General features: G+C 37.3%; 2 protein-coding genes across 3 annotated transcripts in view; both read right to left on the bottom strand.

The window, feature by feature from the left end:
• The window catches only part of prkd3 (protein kinase D3), a 57,262-nt gene extending 46,650 nt beyond the window's left edge, over window positions 1–10,612 (bottom strand). For both annotated transcript variants that reach the window (XM_055173169.2, XM_055173170.2), the window contains exons 1-2: window positions 10,285–10,612; window positions 9,168–9,773 (exon numbers count right to left, since the gene is read on the bottom strand). In XM_055173169.2, the coding sequence (XP_055029144.1) occupies window positions 9,168–9,452 (285 nt within the window). In that variant the 5' untranslated portion in view covers window positions 9,453–9,773; window positions 10,285–10,612. The remainder of the gene's footprint in view (window positions 1–9,167; window positions 9,774–10,284) is intronic.
• A 1,609-nt stretch (window positions 10,613–12,221) lies between these two features.
• On the bottom strand, window positions 12,222–19,277 carry mocs3 (molybdenum cofactor synthesis 3). The gene is made up of 13 exons (XM_055172488.2): window positions 19,182–19,277; window positions 18,726–18,858; window positions 18,528–18,620; window positions 18,030–18,150; window positions 17,692–17,766; window positions 17,489–17,606; window positions 17,257–17,365; window positions 15,963–16,025; window positions 15,714–15,877; window positions 15,308–15,355; window positions 15,002–15,098; window positions 13,031–13,138; window positions 12,222–12,428 (listed from the first exon to the last, which is right to left on the bottom strand). The coding sequence occupies exons 1-13, from the start codon at window positions 19,275–19,277 to the stop codon at window positions 12,271–12,273; spliced, it is 1,383 nt and encodes a 460-aa protein (XP_055028463.2). The 3' UTR covers window positions 12,222–12,270.
• Window positions 19,278–20,067: the final 790 nt, after the last annotated feature.

The following is a 20,067-nucleotide window of genomic DNA, read 5'->3' as shown; positions in this document are numbered from 1 at the left end:
TCAAAAACTACACTGAGCTAACGTTACTGTGTAAAATAAGTACTAATGTATACAATGTTAACTACAGATCGGCTGCCAAACCTCCCTTCACATAGCGGTGATCAATCTCCCCTCGCCTTTAGGAAAACAAAACATTTGTTATTTTCGACAAGGTATTTGTTCCAGAGTTCACTTTAGCCACTAGTCAGACCATTAAACAAACAGTTCCGAACAGATGCGCAACCGCGACAACGCACGTGCGTCCGATGAAACCATCTATAGTATCAATTACTAGTTATTAAGGGTGTAACGATTTCGATTTTAAAATCAAAATCGATCGAAATTAAGTCACAACCTTGAACTTCGAATTAAAAAATGGGATCGTCGATGCTGCCACGCCCCCATGTCACGTCCAGTCGGCTTGCCAAGCGGGGGAAAAACTCTCAGAGGTGCCTTTAAAAACATAGATCCAGCGGAACGCGGTTTATATTTTAAACACAAGGAATTTATTGCTACAACTCCTTGAAATGCATATCATAAACAGGATTACCCAGTGATCTGACTTCGGACAGAGCGCAGCTCTCTGCACTTGCGCGAGAGAGGCGCCAAGATGCAGCGGGTTATATTTTAAACAAAAGGGATAGTTTGCCTTGGCTCGCATGAAACGCATAAAACTGAACAAATAAGTAAGGATTTCTACTTAAGTTTATGTTTAAATTTTGAACAGATGCGAGAGCGCATGCATGTGAGACAGAGAGCAGCGCATCTGCTCATGACGTGCTGGTTTTGTTTCAGGTGCTAGAAGGAGTCCAAGACGCACGCATTAAGTCCAGGTGCGGCAAGAAGGAATCCTCTCTCTACAAGCTCTCCTGCGTAAAGTGAAGCCCACGCAATGTGCATTTTATTGTGAAACTATAATTATAATAATAAATAATAATGGCATAGCATTTTTATGTATTTCAAAAAAATATAAAAATCGAGGATCGAATTGAATCGTGACCTTAGAATCGAAAATGTAACCGAATCGAGAATTTGGAGAATCGTGACACCCCTACTAGTGACATTAACAAACAGTGTTACATTATCATCCATTTTCTAAAATGTTTTTCTAATACTAAGAATTTTGACACTTATTTAATAATAATGTTGCTTTAAAAATTCACTTTGTTAGCAAATTACTGCTTCACACATCTGAAGCTTAAAACAATCCATAAATAGCTATTCTATAACAGCTGAACCTGAGCTATTTTAGTTATCAGTCGAGAAAAAAAAAGTTATTTAAAAGCGGTGAATTAAGCAAGTAGGCTACATAGATTTTATGTTGATTATAGTATGCTATGCATTACTAAAACAACACTGTACATACTCTGTACACTGTATTTGTGGTATGTATTCTTGCACAATCAGTGGTATGATGACACGCATATCTTTAAGTGACCACTCGCCCAGGGCATGAATGTTACTTCCTGTAACACAGTGGCTTACTAACCTGCTTCCCATGCAAGACATTAACATTTCAGTAAACGCTGTCCTAGCTGCCCCCATTTTCCAAGGACAGACACCAAGGCAATGCATTGCCTTGTTGAAAGAAGTTTTATTTTTTCCAAACAGTTTGCACATTTTCTTCCACTGAGCTCGCTTAATCATTCTATGATAGGAACAGAGGCTGTTCATTTCTAGGCCAAAATTCACTATTTTACCCTGTGAAACACAACAGAGAACTGCAGCAACCCACAAGCCACCGACTGTCTAGCAGTCCTACATTTCCAATGCGGTTCCAATCAATACATTGTCCTGGAAACCAGAACAGCCATTGAAAGAAATGACCTGATTCACATTAGGTCAGTTTGAGATGTTCGACATGACATCAGCACTCGGGAATGCGAGGCACGCTGATCGCATGCCCCTGTTACTGCGATGAACTCTTGTTTTATGATGCCTCCCTCCATGTCTGCATAGAAGAGCTTGGGCGACACCAAAACAGGAAGTGCCTCGCTATCAGATGTTTATTGCACATTCTGAAAAACAATCTCCATCAGCCATCAGGGAAAAAACACATTGATAGGCAGTGGCTTTTTGTCATGAACTAACTAGTTGGATAATAATTACATTGATTGCTAATGAGAGTATAATGTGACAGCGGAGCCGAGCACAGATCACTGTGTACCTTTATATATAATTTAAAGATGACCCAATTGCTCATCCCACTACATATAGAGACAGGTGGTGTGTTTTAGCATTAAGCAGCAGAGATGGGTGAACGATGTGCCCTGCAAGTGATACAAGTGAATTGGGTGTAAAACCGTAGCTATAACTAAACATCTATGCAGTCTTTGAGGAGCTGACATGAAACTAATAAAATTTTGTGGTGTGGTGCAGAATAACACAATGACCTGGACCCAAGAAGCTTTCAAAGCCTTTCATCAGAAATTTCATAATTTTTATTTTTTTAAATAAGTATGACAATGGGAGGTAGGAGAAATTGATCAGGTAGGCTACCACAAGTCTGGATTCATAAAACGATGAGACAACACCTTTAAATGAGTTTATCCCAAATCAAAAATTCTCTCATCATTTCACCCTCCTGCCGTGATTAAGTATCATATGACAACTATTTAAAGACACGCAGAAGCAATGAGATTTAAAGTTATTGGCATGCCGCCATATTTGATTTGAGAAATAGTATGTGTTCACTTTGGTTTTGCTATACAACTTGACAATTTTAATCATTTTCTTACACACCTATTGTTTTACATAAGAAGACCTAACGAAATGTGAAAAATTTAACCTATTAGTCAAATGGATTACTTTTAATGTTGGCTTTTATGATGGATTTATGTGCTTTTTGGTGCATCATTAATTTCTTGTATGGCGGTAACGCAAGAGTTTACAGATGGTATGTGATATAAAAAGCGAGTGCGTATGGAGTATAATACTTGGCTCACTTGGGTCTATTTTTATTACCCCAAAATAACAAATTACTTCATTATCAGTTAGCAAAATAATTGTTAGGGCCAGTCCTTGATTAGTTAAAACATTTAAAAATAACGTGATTTCAGTTTCTTATTTCATTTATTTTATTATTGGGGGTTTCTTAAAAAGTGTAAAAATATCGTCTCGTCTCGTTCTCGTGAACCCAATCTCGTGTCTTGTCTCGTCTCGTGGATTAAGTGTCTCGTCACACCCCTACACACTACAGAAAAAAACTTGTAGGCAGGCAACAAACGAGTGACCAATTTTGTGTGGTGATGTCGCTACACGCATTCACACAGTTGCGATGCTTTCCAGACCACTCTTTTTGAAACATCAAATATACATTTTTATAAAGATTAAGTAAATTTAAAGTGCTTAGTAACATTAAAAAAAGCCATTCCAGACATAATTTCTGGGTTGAGGTGGGAAATATCCTAAATCCAAGTTGTCTGAAATGTAGCATTAGACATCCATGCTGATAATTCCATGTCGAGAATGGTTTGGCAAGTAAAAACGTTACTACACATTGTTGTGATTATTTAAAATTAAATCTTTTGCAAGGTTTACATGATAGTAAAAAGTGTCTGAAAAATAACTGAAAATAAAAATGCATTCAAAATAAACTGACTATACCAGAACAGGCCTTCAATAGTAGCCAATCCTACTAAGGTCATGTTAGTACTGGACCACATGTCTGTAGTGGCTGCAAAAAAATCTATTCCTTAGCATCCTTCACTTCCCTAAATTTGGAATTGCTGTTATGGAAATGTAAATTTTGCATCATTTCTTTAAATGCTGTTTTTCCACTGTATTAAATGGCTTTACAATGTATCGCTTTACACTGTCAGTTAAGGAGCACTATCTGATACGGTCTCGCTTATACAGGTGCTGCAGCTCCCCCTTGTGTTTTTTAAAGAGATGTGCAATCATTGGAGTGATCTGAAATCATCGCGATGAGATGATTATTTATTAATTGTGACAGCCCTAAAAGAAACCGTATCTTCCGTTGCATACTTCTTAAGTTTTATACTTCTGCATAGCCTGACGCACACCTCTCGCAAAATTAAACAACGTGTCAATGCTATGAGGAACGCAATCGCTGTGATTGGTCTGCTAGAACCCCTCCCTCATGTCAAACAATTTGGTTGCATTTCCTCACACGCATTTCTGCTTGCGACTGTAAAACCATGATGGACCAAGCTGAGGAGCAACTCAGGTTGCAACAAAGTCTGTTTACCTCCATCACTGCTGATGCATCTCCAAAAACGTACACAATCCGCTTCTTCTTCAACTTTTTGCCTTAATACAGTAACATGCTCGTGGACATTGCCTACTAGCAATCTGCATGTGTAATGTACAGGCGAACAATGATGCAGACGTATAAATAAAAACTTAAGCATAGCCTACGGTGTACAGGCTATGCCAAAAGTATAAATTGAACGGTTTGGCACACTAAAAGATGCTGGGATATAGGTAGCGCAACTGCCACAGTGTATATGTGAACAAATGTAATGCTGGTGAATCACTTCCCTGAGCATCCTCTCCAGTCATGTCAATACATCCACCAGAGACAGAGTTCATCCAAAAGCATATCTAACGGCATCGGCATTTAAAACACTTTTCCTGTCTGCTCCCTGTTGACTGTGGCAGCGCTGCTTTCTGCTGAGTGCTACAATTCATGCTTTCCCAAGCCAGGTCAAATTCCTCCAGCTAAACACTGGGGAGGCTGTGTAACAGCATGCAGTGTTTGTGTGTGTGAGTAAAGATGGCCAGGGTGATGGGAGAAACCAGAGTCATATTTTCCACCGATATCAAAGCCATATGATCGTGCACGACTGGATCTCAACAGATGGCGTTTTCTGCTCGTCCCCTGGGTTTGGAGAAAGCGATGCAGAACAGCTCTGAAAAACGTTCCTGGCCTGTATTCTCTTCAACTTTTCCAAGATCGTATCAGAAAATGGATTTACTGTTGTCGAGACCAAGGTGCAAATGAATATAAATCCACACCTGGGGATGACATAAGAACAGCCTTGGCTTTTGTTTGATTTATGCTTGCATTTACAGACAAAATAAAATTTGAAACATCTAGCTACGTGGACGAACGCTAAAACTGCCTTTATAATGCTTTAGGAAGTGAACACAATATTACACAACAAAAAGTTCTGGGCCTAGATGCTAGATGCTGGTCAACACAGTGGTCCAGCCATGCTATAATCCACAACAGTAACAGCTATGACATAAAAAACCAGTTACATGAGACCGATCTCATTTCAATCCGAAAAGTAAGACTGATTGATTAGCCCTTACTGATGGCTCAAACTTGTTCTTAAGACAAACTCTTAATTTTATGCAACCGGCCCCTGAATTAACGTTTCAATACCCAGATGTAATGCATCTGTTCCCTACTTTTAAGTGGACTTGAAATGCAGCATAACTGAACCCCACCTCAACCCCAAGTGACCAGGACTGTTTTCAGGTCAGCTGGAGGGTGTGACTCATCAATGAAAGATGTTTACACAAAACGCCTGAACTGTGTCCATGTCCAACATTCTTGCATTTACGCCAACATCTCACCAGATTCCAGAAAATATCAATGGAGATTTTCCCCTGTGAATAACCAGCATCCACAAACTTAACAACAACAGCAGCACATTGGCCTAAAGAAATGTGAACCTAACTACACTCAAACACCACTAGACAAACTATACAAAGACAGATGCAGTGTATCATTTACTCTGCTTATTGACCGGATATTTAGTATCTTTCATCAAATAGTAATGGCAGTTACTAGAGCTGTCAAAAGATTAATCGTGATTAATCGCATACAGAAAAAGTTTGTGTTTGCATAATAAATGTGTATTGTGTGTAATTATTATGTATATATGTTTCTTAAATACATACATGCATATGTGTGTGTATTTATATATAAAAAATAATTACACAAATATATTATGCAAAAACAAACTTTTATTTTGTATGCGATTCATTGCGATTAATCTTTTGACAGCCCTAGCAGTTACAGTTGCTGTTATGTACTGGTGACTAGGGATGGGACGGTATGAAAATTTCATATCATGATTATAGTTATCACGGTTATCAATATTATCATGGTTTTGTTAAAATGAGATGGATATGTTCAAAAAGAACTGATACACAAACTGAAAACATTTGAACAAATTTTATTTTTGAAAATCACAATTTGATATTTCATGTCCCTGAAATTATTTCTGTGGTAAAAAAAATAAATAAATCTATCTAATAAGTTTACCGTGAATGAATACAATACATTATCCCTTAAATGCCTTCTTGTGCAAAAAACTATGTTGCATGTGCGCGCCTGCGTCAAACTGATTCTGGCTGAACAGGATTTACCGCGAGTTTTCAAAATCACGGTTATCAAACACGGTTGTAATGATAATTACATTTTAAATGATAATACTAACCGTCAGGACATTTTATGGCGGTTAATTGTGAAACCGGTAATCGTCCCATCCCTACTGGTGACTGTATAGATGCTCGAACGGTGTGATTTTCATGCAAATGCTAATAGGGTTGAAAAGACAGTAAAGGAATTATACAGCATAGATTTATACCCCAGTGAACAAAAGGTGTTTTGTTGGTGTTTTCAGGTTGGCTTTTATCTAAGTGGAAAACAAGAGGCAAAATATAGCAACGCAAAAGGTTGTGGGATTGAACCACGGGAACACACATAAAATTTACTGTTTGTAGGGTTGGGTATTGCGACCAATTTGGCGATTTGATTCTTTTTTACATGGTTTCATTTTGATTTAATTCAATATCAATTAGTTATCAATATTTCATTAAAAAGTGTTTAGATTTGCCATTTATTTGGTGTGCTGTCACTTTGGGACTGTTTATACCTGGTATTAAGATGTGTCTTTGGTCAATCAGATCACAAGTAGACAAAAGAGACACATTCACGTTTACACCTGGTATTTTAACCCATCTATCTTGTCCTCTTTCGACCACTTTTGTCCTGATTTTCTGAGGGGGTGGTCTGTGGGCGAGTCCCTATACTGATTTAAATTGATGCAAATTAATATTAAGTCAAGAGTCCGCTGTAAACATGCTGCACAGAGTTTTGTACCTGTACATGTAAGAGCTTTCGCTGATATTTGAGAGCAATTGATAAAATAAGCTTGCACAACTTTGAAATGCTTGCAAAAGGAAAAAATGAATGAGACAGAGAGCAGCTGCTTCAGTTTTATCAATGAAATGCCAAAGATTGCGCTGAACACCATATGTTCGCGCTAGAAGTCAGGACCAATGGAAAAACATTGTGCTCGTACATTACATTAAATAAAAAGGCGGAAAGTTGGATAGTGCTTTGTAGCTACTCGAACATGTTAAACCACATTCAGCGCCTACACCACCAAAGCAATCAGGTGGAAGGTCGAACGCATTTTTGACTACCTCTGAATGCAATCAAAAGAGGATGAGCTCAAAACATTTTAAACCCCGTTTACACCTGTCTTTAGCGTCGTCCACTTGTGATCCGCTCGACCAAAACCCATCTTAATACCAGGTGTAAACAGCCTCTTTAAGACCTACAGATCCAATTTACAGTTACACATGCGTTTGTTTCTGAATTGTTTATATTCACACCGACCTTTACCTTTTACCTTTACCTTTACGAGAAAAATCGCTGCATTTTGAAATAATTTGTGTAAATATGTCCGTTCAAAAGCGAAACCGAAGGAAACGTGAACCTAGTATTTGAGCACTGTCTGAACCCTTGGGATGCAGCTTTCCTGGCAGGTGCAAAACTTCCAAAATCAAGAAATCCAAGATTTTACAAAAATGATCACACAGTACCAGACTGTCGTGTCGTTCCAAACACAAACATCCCATTGTTCAAGACATGTCTAGATACACACGAGATGGAGATAGACATCATAGTTGATGATCTATGATGAAAAAAGAGCCAAGAAAATCTAGCAAACACCCTCCCTCTCCCATTATGAGAGGGAGAAGGGGAGCGGACTTTTCAGGCGAGTCGAAGTACTCCCAAAAGTACTATTATGCCATAAAATATAGTTCCTCTTTTAAATCCGCTTAGAGAAGCGCTACGTTTTGTTTTGTGCCACCAGGCTTGCTCGTGTAGCTGCTCGTCTTGAATAGGGAAAACGTTGATGTGTTTGGTCACTTCTGGCTTTGTCTCTGATTGGTGCCGTTGAATGAATGGGGCTAAGCTAGATCCTATCGAAGTGTCATAAAGCATTCACATAACTCGTCTGGGTAATATATACTAATGCCGCAATAGCTAGCCTGTCTGGAACCAAGCATATATTAAAACACAACACTGTGTGACACTTGCATTAAATGCAACCGCCCCTACGCTAATAGGATTTTGTTTCTCTCTCCCTGGCTCGTGCCTGACCAACGACCACAGACGGAAACCGTTAAATCTCCTTATCTGTTTACATACCGTTTACATCCCATATAGTCCTAGCAGGAAAAAACCTTTAGGAGATTATATATATATCCTAAGGTTTTTTTTCCTCCTAGGACTTTTTTCCCTCCTGGCTGAAAAGTCTGGAGGTTTTTTCAACCCCAGGAAAGTCTGCCGACTTTGGCTTTACTTAGCACCATCTTGTATACGATACATTATTAATACGCTCGCTTGTAAAGTTTATTCATAGCCGATGTATTTTAATATGCTTCTTTTAATGTAAAGCTGCTTTGAAACAATTACCAATTGTGAAAAGCTCTATATAAATAAAATTGAATTGAATTAAAAAAGATGCTGAGGATGTTGATGGATAGATCCTATACTTTTCTACTAAAACAATGACTGAGGTCAGAAAATCCCAACCATCCCTTTCTCACCCCCTGACCAATGGAAACCCACCTCGTCTGTTGTTTTTATAAAAATGCATGCGGATCAGAGCAGATTTAGATGTGATTGAATGAAAAACAATCACTAATGCCCCTCATACTAATCCATATAAATCAACTTCCTGAAGATTACAGGATACACTTCAGTTAATTATTCTTACTCTTTAATAGAAATTAAATTACCCAAATTCAGTTTCAAAAACAGCATAATCTTTTTAACCAAGGCCTCGAATACGGAGATAAGTTGTGTGCTTCGCACATTAAGCTCCCCATTTTAAACACCTAAATGTCTATGTGACTGTTGATTGAAGCGAGTAAAACATGTCAGTAAGAGATATCGATGAACCTTTATTTACCTTTTGATCGACTATGGAGCAGACCAAGTCCTTAACAGAACTGAGTGACAGATCGTGCGGCTCCAGGGTCACCATCTCCCTGGTGAGTCCGATCTGAAGGAGGAAAGAGACTCCATGAATGGAGCTCGTGGGACTCGGCACACTGTGATTGCCATTAGAGAGGCGGGCGTAGAGCGGCACCGGAGGGCTGGGTGACGGAGACGGGGTTGGGGGTGCAGTCTGATGCTGAGAATGGACGAAGTGTTTAGGTAAGGTCAAAGGAGAAGTGCTACTACTGGCAGACATTAGTTTCCTCCGCAGATTGAAAGGGCCACTGTGTAAAACTGGGGTTGACAAGCTCGTAACTGTGGCTGATGTCCACCGAGCCACTGTTTTAATAAAAACACGCCGTCCTAAGGCAGGTGAAAGGGAAATGCCACAGGCATGTGCAATCCTCGATCTTCAAATATTTCTTGCCCAGTTAGAATGGCCCGGATTGCATACTTCACTGCCGTCTGCGCAGTCTCCAGCGTGTGTTGGGCATGTTGGATTGAAGCTGAGCTGTCAGGATGCCAGCGTGATGCTTGTCAAAGTGACTGCCATTGTAAACCATTCAAACTCTCATTCCTGTTTGAGACAAAAGAGGTTTTACATCTTGTTCTTATTCCACAATTCCCTAAATCAGGATGCAGTAGTCACTTCTACTACATTTAAAGTTAATACTAAACATTTAAACCAAAGCATAACTTAATATCTTGTGTGGATTACGAAAATGTAAAGTGTGCTCATGTAGCTCAGCATTGAGTTAGCAATAGTCATAGGTTCGAGCCCACACATATTGATAAAGAAATGTTCAGACTGAATGCACTGTAAATGTAAATGTTTTGCACATTTTGTATCTTCTGCTATGAAGAACATCTGGAAGCACATCTGGAGACCCTCCCACCCCAGATCGCATAACTGGCACGAAACCACAAATACCAGCAAAACAAGTTATACAATGTCTTTGTTCGAGCTTTATCATGAACGGCAGAATCGGAAGACCTCAGAAACCATCATCGCTTCACTCATACATAGAGACCCATTAATACTGGAAAGGCGTTTCCTTAATAGCTCGACCGAAAAGAAAAAAGCTTACCATCAATGGAAAGTAAACTTGAACTCTTCGGGCTTTCTTCTTCACAGCTTTGGCGTTTTAAAACAGCCTGCTGAGCATCGCTCGGTTACTTCAGCTGGACTGGAAAACTTTCATAAGACGTAAGAAGCTCGCGTACGCTACTATCTGTTCCTCGTGGCCGCTGAAAAACAAGCAGCCCTGCGTGGGAAAAAAATACGAATAAATGCTGAAGGAAACGGCAGGGCTGAAGTTGAGCTTGATAAGTGCAAAAATGTTTTTCTCTTGCTCCTCTCTCCGCCTGACGCGCATGTCGCTCTCGCGCAGTTTCCGTTATGTGAGAGCTGAGGGGCGCGCGCGCGCCCTCTTGCGGCGTCATTCCGCAGCCTCTGTGACGCAATTACGCCTCAGAACGTTCTGAATGTTACCGCTACCGTACATCTTGTGATGTGTGATGATTGTTCGTTCAAGTACTCGGATTTCCATTTTAATAAACCTAACATCTTAAAAATATGAAATAATGTACGTCATTAAATTGCGAAATAAATGTATTGAGATGTTTTGGTCTGGCTTTGAATTTATTGTTATTTAAAGGTATATCATTTTATTAAAAGAGATACCCTGCTATTTTTTCACATTGATTAATACGAAAAACTGTCTAAATTAAGAAACTTTAAATATAAACTAATGGTACACAGTCAGTGTTGGGTAAGTTACTCAAAAAATCATTAATTACTAGTTACTAATTAGTAATAGACTGTAAAAATTACTCTCTCCAAAAAGTATTATTTATTACTAATTATATTCTAAATCCTATTTAGTAAATGATACAACGATTAATAAATCATATAAAACTAACTATTAACTACTTTTGCCTCAATATACTCCTAATTACTGCTTATTAACACTTATTAAAGTAGTTATTAAGTTTAAGTATTGATAGGAATTGGTTGGATTAAGGATGTAGAATAAGGTTTTGCAGACTCAGGCATTAATAAGTGCTTTTTTGGTACTAAACAACCACATCTCAGTAATATTAATGCTAATAACCAACCAGTTAATAGTGAGAATTTGAAACTACACTAGAGTTTTACCATTATTCCTATTAACTTACCAAAGTATTTAAAGTGAGAAGAATAAATAAAAAATGCATTTTAACCTTACACCTTATAAATTTAGATGTTAAATCCACTATTGTATTATAAAATATATTATATAATTGTTCTACAGTCTATACACAGTATTTAGTTCAATTACATCAGAAGTAACTGTAATTAAACTGGAAAAATAAGAGTAATCCCCTACTTTACTTTTTCAAAAAAAAAAGAAACTAAATTAGTAAGTAATTAGTAACTTGTTACATCCAACACTGTACACTGTATGAGTTTTATTCTTAATTTGTGGTGGCAGGTGGTGTCTTTCTAATTCTCAAAAATTAAAACATTTTAATAAAAAATTCCTTGTTGCACTTAAATGTTTAAGTTGTAATAACTTAAACCCATTTAACTTTATTTTTTTTAATTTATAACAACTCCTCACTAGTAAAGAAAGTTGAAATTACTTGTTAATTAAAGTTGTTTAAACTTAAAACATTTAAGTGCAACACATTTTTTTACAGTGTATGATGCAGTTTTAAAATACATATTTGAGTTGAATAAAGTTTGATAGTAAAAATATCAACATGTTCCTGCCTCAGAGAGATATCCTGTGATGTACTGCAACAATTGAACAATTTTAATGCACATTACGTGGTTATTACATATATTTTATATTACATAACATAGCAATAACCTTTTTTAAAATAAAGTGTTTTTACTAATTCTGCCTGTCATTTGGCACTCCAGTTGAAGAATGACGCAAGAGAAACTTACATAAACATATAATAATTTAAGTATGTCAAAACACTTGAAACAAATTCTTTGATAAAACAATCAATTAAGGTAAATGGAAAGAACATCACATTCTTTAATATTTATTATTTTTATTCATAAAATCAGTACCAAAATACAGTCAATATTGTGGAAAAGAGGGGTCTATTTTGTTAGCCCATGCCATCAATCCTCCACTGATGTCCTTCAGCGTAACCTCCTCAATGTCTTTTCCAGACATCTTCTCCAGGACCTGAACTGCCTTCTGAGAATCATTGCCAAGTTTACACACAACAAACACTAAAGAAAGAGGTGAAACAAAAAAATAAGCTTATTTCCAACATATCTTTTATATTTTTACTAAATTACATTAAAAAACCCTCACAGAAGGGTGTTGATATACAGTAACATACACCTTGGGGTATTTCCTAACTTTTCCTTGCGGTACTACCATGAAATTTTCCATTTCTCAGCCGTATCCAGGTTAAAATCAGGGCCTGGACTTGACTGGCTCAAATTGAGCTTCACATCTCAAACTATAAAGTACTTTCATTACATAGTGGGCCAGCTGTTTCTGAAGACTATTTCAGTTCTGTGTTAGTAAATAATTAGTTAGCAACCTCATGATCTCCACCCTTATTGGCTATTCAAGTAAATCGAGGTATCTGTCAACATTTTGTGTGTGCTAAAGCTTATTAAGCCTAATGAGGGATGGCTGCGGGCTTTGGGTGGTCAGACAAGCGTTTACTGTGTGCAGTACTCATTCAGACTCATTCAAAGTACGCATATGTTGATGTTAATTCAAAACTTTAAGGCAACACTGAGGTGAAAGGGAACAGTGAAAAAATATTGATAATCGGTGCTATAAAAAATATTGAAAGAATTATGTGATACGCTTCTACCTGGGACTTCTGATGAGATTCTCCGCTGTTGTTTAAGTTCACCGATTTTATCCTTTAACTGTGCAATGTGCTCAGATTTCTTCTCCTCTAAACTAGCAAGTGGAATGTCTGTGTCATATAAGTTGAGAAAATTAACTAGTTTTACATTTTCTGAAAAAAGCAAATGGTTATTGCCTGTACAAAACAAGCAATCATAGCAGTTTTAGTGTCTTTCTGTACAAGCCCAAGTCAAAACAGTCCTCCTCTAATACACTATTACAGTATATTCTGTTCCCTAGATAAGAATGTGGTACTTTTGGTCTGGTGGGCTGTAACATGGGAGACAAAAGTCTTGATGGTTAAAAAAAACACACCTATCCTCAAGGACTATGAGATAAAGAGTTATATATTAGTACAAACAATACAATTATGAAAACTTGCTTTAGCATGCACCATTAACGTTAAACACATACATAAATAAATCACACTCTGACCCAAATCAATACATTAACATAACTTGGGTTATATCAAACCTTTTCTAAGCCATTTTTAAATTAAATTTATATTTTAAAGGTGCACTGTGTAACTTTTATAAGGATCTCTTGACAGAAATGCAACACAATCTACACAACCACATCACCAGCGGTGTGTAGACGGTTTCATCGGACGCACGTGATACACGTCTGGATCCGAACCTTAATTCCGGTTTCGTTTTTTTAATGGTCTGACTAGCTGCTAAACTGATCTCCTGAACAAATGCCTCCTCGAAAATAACAAATGTTTTGGTTTCCTAGGTAATCTACAGTGCCCCCCACAATTATTGGCACCCCTGTTTAATATGTGGTCGTGGACTTCTAAAAATTCTCCTTTTTATTTAAACAACATAGAACCCAAATGCAAAAAAAGACAAAAATCCAACCTTTGATTTAAGTACATTACTTTGGTGGTAAAGAATTTACATGTTTAGAAAAAGAAAAAAAACTTGAAATCATGCGTTCCACAATTATTCGCACCCCTGATATTAATACTTTCTACAACCCCCTTTTGCCAACACGACAGCACTTAATCTCCTCCTATAATATTTCACAAGATTGGAGAACACAGAGAGAAGGATCTTTGACCATTCTTCTTTGCATAATCTTTCTAGATCATCCAGTGTCCTGGGTCCTCTCTTCTTTAGCTCGCCCCACAGGTTTTCGATTGGGTTGAAATCTGGGGACTGAGATGGCCATGGGAGGACCTTGAGTTTGTGACTGCTGAACTATTTTTGTGTAGATTTTGCCACAGGCCCGAGGTTTTTATTTAAAATGTCCTGGTATTTCAAAGCATTCATAATGCCATGCACCCTAACAAGGTTCTGAGAGCCTTTGGAAGAGAAACAGGCCCACAGCATCACAGATCCTCCACCATATTTCACGGTGGGCATGAGGTGCTTTTTAGCATACTCATCTTTTGTTTTACGCCAGACCCACTTAGAGTGTTTGTTGCCAAAAAGCTCAATCTCATCTGACCAAAGCACATGATCCCAGTTGAAGTTACAGTACCGCTTAGCAAACTCCAGATGTTTACCTTTGTGAGAAAAGGCTTTTTCCTTGCATGCCTCCCAAACAGCTTGTTGGCATGTATAGAGGTTCTGATAATTGTTATGGAGACTTTGTAACCCTAAGATGCCACTCTTTGATGCAATTCTGTGATACATTCATTGTATCTTTATCATTACTATCAAAACTATATTTTTTATAGTTATAATGTGAATGGCCCTTTACTGTATAAACATGGCGGTGGGAAACGGTGACTTCCATGTAAGGGGACCTGCGGTGTATGAAGACAAAAACGTCTCATTCTAAGGTAATAAAAACAATATAATTCATTATGTCAGGTCTTTATACACCACTGATAATGCGGCCATGTAGATTATATTGCATTTCTGTCAAGAGATCCCTCTAAAAGTTACAGAATGCACCTTTAAGGACATAGCAATGAAAAGGATACTGATTGAGAATGGCAGATGACAAATGTCCACCTCAACTTTGGGCCGAACGTCAAGCAGGAGATGAGGAGTTGAGCTGTCGAGAATCTCTTTATACTCCTGCAATGAGTCATGAATCATACAGTATGTAAAGTTTAAGGAGGAAAACTAAGCATAAATCAGATCTGCTTTACTAACGCTGCACATTTTTCTCAGAAATCAACAGGCTTGAGTTCATCTAAAGATACAATCTAAACGACCAAATTTAAACTTAAACACTCCTTTTTAAGAAACATTACTATGCATGGACAAAATTCATGAATCTATACCTGCACAGAGACCCTCTGTTCCTTAGTCAAAAGATTCAGTCTTAGACACTGAAAATGAGATCAAAACAGAGTATAAATCAACCTTTTCTTTTACACAGTATGAATGCTGTAGCGCTTCTGAAAGCCATGAATGATCCGACACCCATCTCAGACTAATTTTAAAATCATTATATCAGACAATCAAAGTTTTGTTGTTGTTTTTTTTTTACATATGGCTTTCAGTCACCATGCAGAACAACACTGCATCGTTCCTGTAGCTCAACCGCAAGAGCATTACATTAGTAGTTCAAAGGTCATGGGTTTGATTCCCAGTGCACACACACTAAAAAGGTAACTTGAATGTACTTTAGTCACTTTAAATAAAAGTGTCTGCCAAATGCATGAATGTAAAAAACAAAAGTATAACCTTATCAGTGGCAGCGGAGCCACAGAAGCGCTCATAGTCCTGTAGTTGGGTTACTGTAGGCGTCTCTCCACACACCGCACACTCCGACTGCTTGGCCCGTAGACGTATGGAGCGAAACCGTCCATCCTGGCCATCAAACATCAACAGCTGCTTCTCAAATGAAGCTGAACAGATCAGTTAAAGATCAGTTCACTTGTATTGTGTTAATAGGCTGTGGTTGTTTTAGTTGAACTTGGCTGGAAAGGATACAACCTTGACCAGATGCAATTTTCAGTACTTCTAATGCTTGAAGGCAACCCATTATACCAGGCACTGCAAGATATCAAAAATAAATCATGTCGAAGTCATATCCTCAATATTAAATCTTACAACATGAAGGTAAAAAAAGCTAATTTTGCTTTTCCAGAAGTGCTTGCAAGCCAGCAAAAATATACAGAAAAAATGTCAAAGCTAACACGTTTTTGTTGGATGTGTAGAAGAACTTAAGATTATTTAGGCGGGGCTACAATGGTGGCTCGATGATGCACTGGAGCCACAGAGCATGGCCCCGCCCCTAAAACAATTGTGAGCATCCATTTAAATTATAGCAGTGTTTAAAAGTTGAGAGGGATGGCAACTTTTCCACGAGTGGGCGTGGTTTCAGCACCATCAGTGGACACGCCTCCAGCGTTTGAGAGCAGAAAATCCTGCATGTTTTTCCAAGATTTTTTTTACTCAAATTTGGCTCGGTGGTTAATAACACATTTTTCTGTGGTGTGAGAAACTGAGTACACATTTAATATTGGACTTTACACTGACGTAAAAAAAAATGACCATTTGCAAGTATCAAGTGAATATATTCAAACTTTGTACTTATTCAATTTAAGTTTGAAGTTTTTAAAACAAAAAGCTTCAAAAGGGTTTAAAGTATTTTGAATGTAAAAAATTTAATAAAAGTGCTCTATTTTTCAGTTACAAATCTTCTTTTTTTCTGCACAGTTTCACAAAAAACTATAAACAAAACTAATCTGATGTTGAGGTGTAGATACTTAAATTTGGTGTGGCAAATGCGAATAATATTTAGCTAAAAAACATTAATTCAAAGAAAATGTGCAACCCCAGACCACAAAACCAGTAAGTCACACAGGTATATTTGTAGCAAAAGACAAAAATCATTAAGATATTAGGTAAAGATCACGTTCCACAAAGATATTTTGGACATTTCCTACCCAAAATTTCTCTGTGAGTGGATGCGGTTGCTTATGACAAACTTTGGACAACGTTAAAGGCTATTTTATTTTATTTTGAGCACCATCAGATCCCAATTTAACAAATAGTTGTATCTCGGGCAAATAATATTTCAATTTCAAGAAAATGTACCCCTATGACTGGTTTTGTGGTCCAGAGTCACATTGGAGAGAAATCTGTAAATTAAATAATTTAGGTTTAATCAAAGTGAAATATTTGAAGAATATCAATAAAGTGCAAGCATTAAAAGAAACGAAGAAGCATTTGAACTAATGATGTGAGTCGAATCACATCAGGTTGTTGTGTAAAGACTGACCCACTCCCAAAACTCCTCCATCAGAACAGTTAGTGACAGTCTCAGGTGGAGGAGGTGAAGGGTATAAACACCTGTAACACGGCCCTCCTCTGTAGTTATACACGGTGAGCTACATGTCAGAAAAGAAAAGAAATGCTCACTTATAGAGGAATAGGTCATAGGAGAAAACAGATTAAAACTGAAATATTGGATTGGTTGCAAGTTTGATGTGCACATTTATTAAAACTCCTACCTGTCCCTCCATTCGTAAAGCGCTGGCTGACACTAAAGGCTTGCCGGTCAGTACACAGGCATCATTTACAAGATACCTAGTAGGAACATTGTCTGAACAGTCTGCCACAATGTCATACATAAGAACACAAAGTCAAGGAGCCAACGGGTAGACTTAGGTAAGGTTTAAGGTTATTATGTCATGAGGTGAATGACAGTGGATACTGTTGAATGAGTTTGATGGCATTTTCTCTGGAAAGCTGAATGTGATAGGGAATGCACTGCACCGCAGAGTTTAACCTGTAAGTACAAAATATAATGTAAATACACAACCATGAAGTACACAACTTCTTGAACAATTTAGTTTAAATGTTCTGGGGTGCGTATGACAACTTTGTGTGAAGAACAGACCCCCATTAGTTCTCCAGTTAAAAATGACACCATGCATCAGGTTTAAAGTCAAAAACATCTAGGACATAAGATTTAATGGGTGTTTCTCCATCAGTTTTATTCATAGTGAATTCATTGTGTGATTGTGTAAATGAGATTTAGTGAGGAAGTACCTGCTGATGGCCTGGGCTGCAGAGAGGGCTTTAGGCTGACCTAGAGTCAGTTCTGTATGAAGCACCTGTCTGTGCAGGTTACTCATATCAACCACATCATAATCCAACAGACCCAAACGACCTGAAAACACAAATTACATAAAAACTATAGCCAAGAAATGCTAGCAGTCTTTGTGATTCAGCATTTGTGTAATTGTGCAAACCGTTTGTGAGCCCCATTCACTTCCATAGTACTCTTTTTTCCTACTATAGAAGTGAATGTTTGGTTACAAACATTCCTCAAAATATCTTCCTTCTTGTTTATCAGAAAACAGGGAAATGTATACAGGTTGTAAAAACATGAGAGTTAGTAAATGATGACAGTTTTTTCATTTTTGGGTGAACTATCCCTTTAAGGGTTGTTGTTGTAATAGCTACTGTCACATTCAGCCAAACTAATGTAATTTACTCTTTAAAAACATAAAATAACTTCTACATTTAAAAAGCCCACAAGTTTACCTATTCCAGCTGCGGCGAGATACTGTGCAAGAGGACAACCTAAACCTCCACATCCCACAACCAGAACAGATTTATTAGACAGGGACACCTGGCCTGGGAGGAAAGCAAATATATTAATCACACACTTTGAATGTTTAATGTAATGTTTTATATACTAAACTATATTGTAAAGTAATATAATAAAATTTAATGTGTAACCTTTAACACCCAGTTGGGGTAGGAGGAGCTGTCTGCTGTATCGCATGATGTCATCATTGTTTAATGTTGCTGTAGATTTCAAAGGTGGGAGATCAGTGACCTTCTCCTGCAACTCTGTTAATATTGAGTTTCCCTGAGAAAAATGTCATTTTTAAGACAAGACAAAGTCTTCAATCTGCATGAGAGTATGAAGAAACACAACTATTACTAGCAGTACCTTAAATGTTCACCAATATGTGTGTATTCGATAATACCAAAGGATAAAAAGTATTAATAAATTGCATTATTGTTGGTGTGTTTAGAAAAATGCCTGTAATGATGCAATATGGGTTCATATCAACTACTGTTAGTCTTTTTACAACTGTATGTTAATAAAGGACATAAATGCATCTGATTTGTAGAAACGCTCATCTTTACAAAAAGTTGCCTGAATAAAGTATATAAATGATTGTAGACCTTTTCCATTTGATCAAGTTTCTTCTTCAAATCTGCAATCTCCCTTTCTTTATCCAAAAGTTTTGTCTTCAAACTTAAAATTGTGTCATCCATCATGAGCAGTCACCTCGAAATTGATATTTTATTAGCAAGCAAACGAAAAACATATAAAGTGACACTATCCAAATAACAGACTCGCACGCTGCAAAACACTTCCGGGTTTCCGCGTGCGTGCAGCCACGTGCGACATCACCGCACCACGTGATACTAAAGTTTTCATAAATCGATTATAGGTATTTCACATTATTTTTCACATATTTTTTGTAACATGGAGATTTGCAGTCATTTAATCGATCAGTTTAAAAGTCGTAGGTAATAGTAGTTAAGTTTAGTATTAAAATCTTTTCGATTAAAATCGATTCACCCTAATATCTTGCTATTATAATTTATTGTGAGCCATAAGCCATTTCTTAACACATAATCTCTTCGATCTTTTAATTATGCTTATTTCGTTTATTTATGTCACTGAAAATTATCATGTAGAAGTCATCTACAACCAAAATCAACTAAATGCTGAAAATATTTATAAGGTGTGCAAATTAAACAAAGCAACAGAACTCTCTTATGGAGAGTAGGCTCTTTGTTTTGCATCCATATGGATCTCATGAATATTAATGAGGACGTGCTGAGTGCTGACGTTGCTTGGTAACCTCTGGTCATCTTCAGAGCACTGAAAGAGCATCTACTTATGTTAATTAATTTTCATGAGCTTAACATAGCATGATTCGTTTCCAATGTCTTTTATGATTATAATTTTTTAAATTATTATTATAAGTCAATTCCACAAAGAACAAAATGTTTTACATAGTTAGATTATCAGTCAGGATAAAATAGTTAGATTATCAGT

This window comes from Misgurnus anguillicaudatus, chromosome 7, assembly GCF_027580225.2.
Source record: "Misgurnus anguillicaudatus chromosome 7, ASM2758022v2, whole genome shotgun sequence".
Taxonomy (NCBI): Eukaryota; Metazoa; Chordata; class Actinopteri; order Cypriniformes; family Cobitidae; genus Misgurnus; species Misgurnus anguillicaudatus.
This window is presented reverse-complemented; position numbering and strand designations above follow the sequence as displayed.

Excerpts from the sequence above, each read along its gene's own strand:
- mocs3 (XM_055172488.2), bottom strand. The coding sequence starts at position 19,277 with ATGATGGATGACACAATTTTAAGTTTGAAGACAAAACTTTTGGATAAA. Across the intron at positions 17,366-17,488 it reads CTTTACGAATGGAGGGACAG|CTCACCGTGTATAACTACAG; the intron begins GTAGGAGTTTTA and ends TCTGACATGTAG. Across the intron at positions 15,878-15,962 it reads AATTGCATCTGGTCAAGGTT|CTTCATTTGAGAAGCAGCTG; the intron begins GTATCCTTTCCA and ends TGATCTGTTCAG.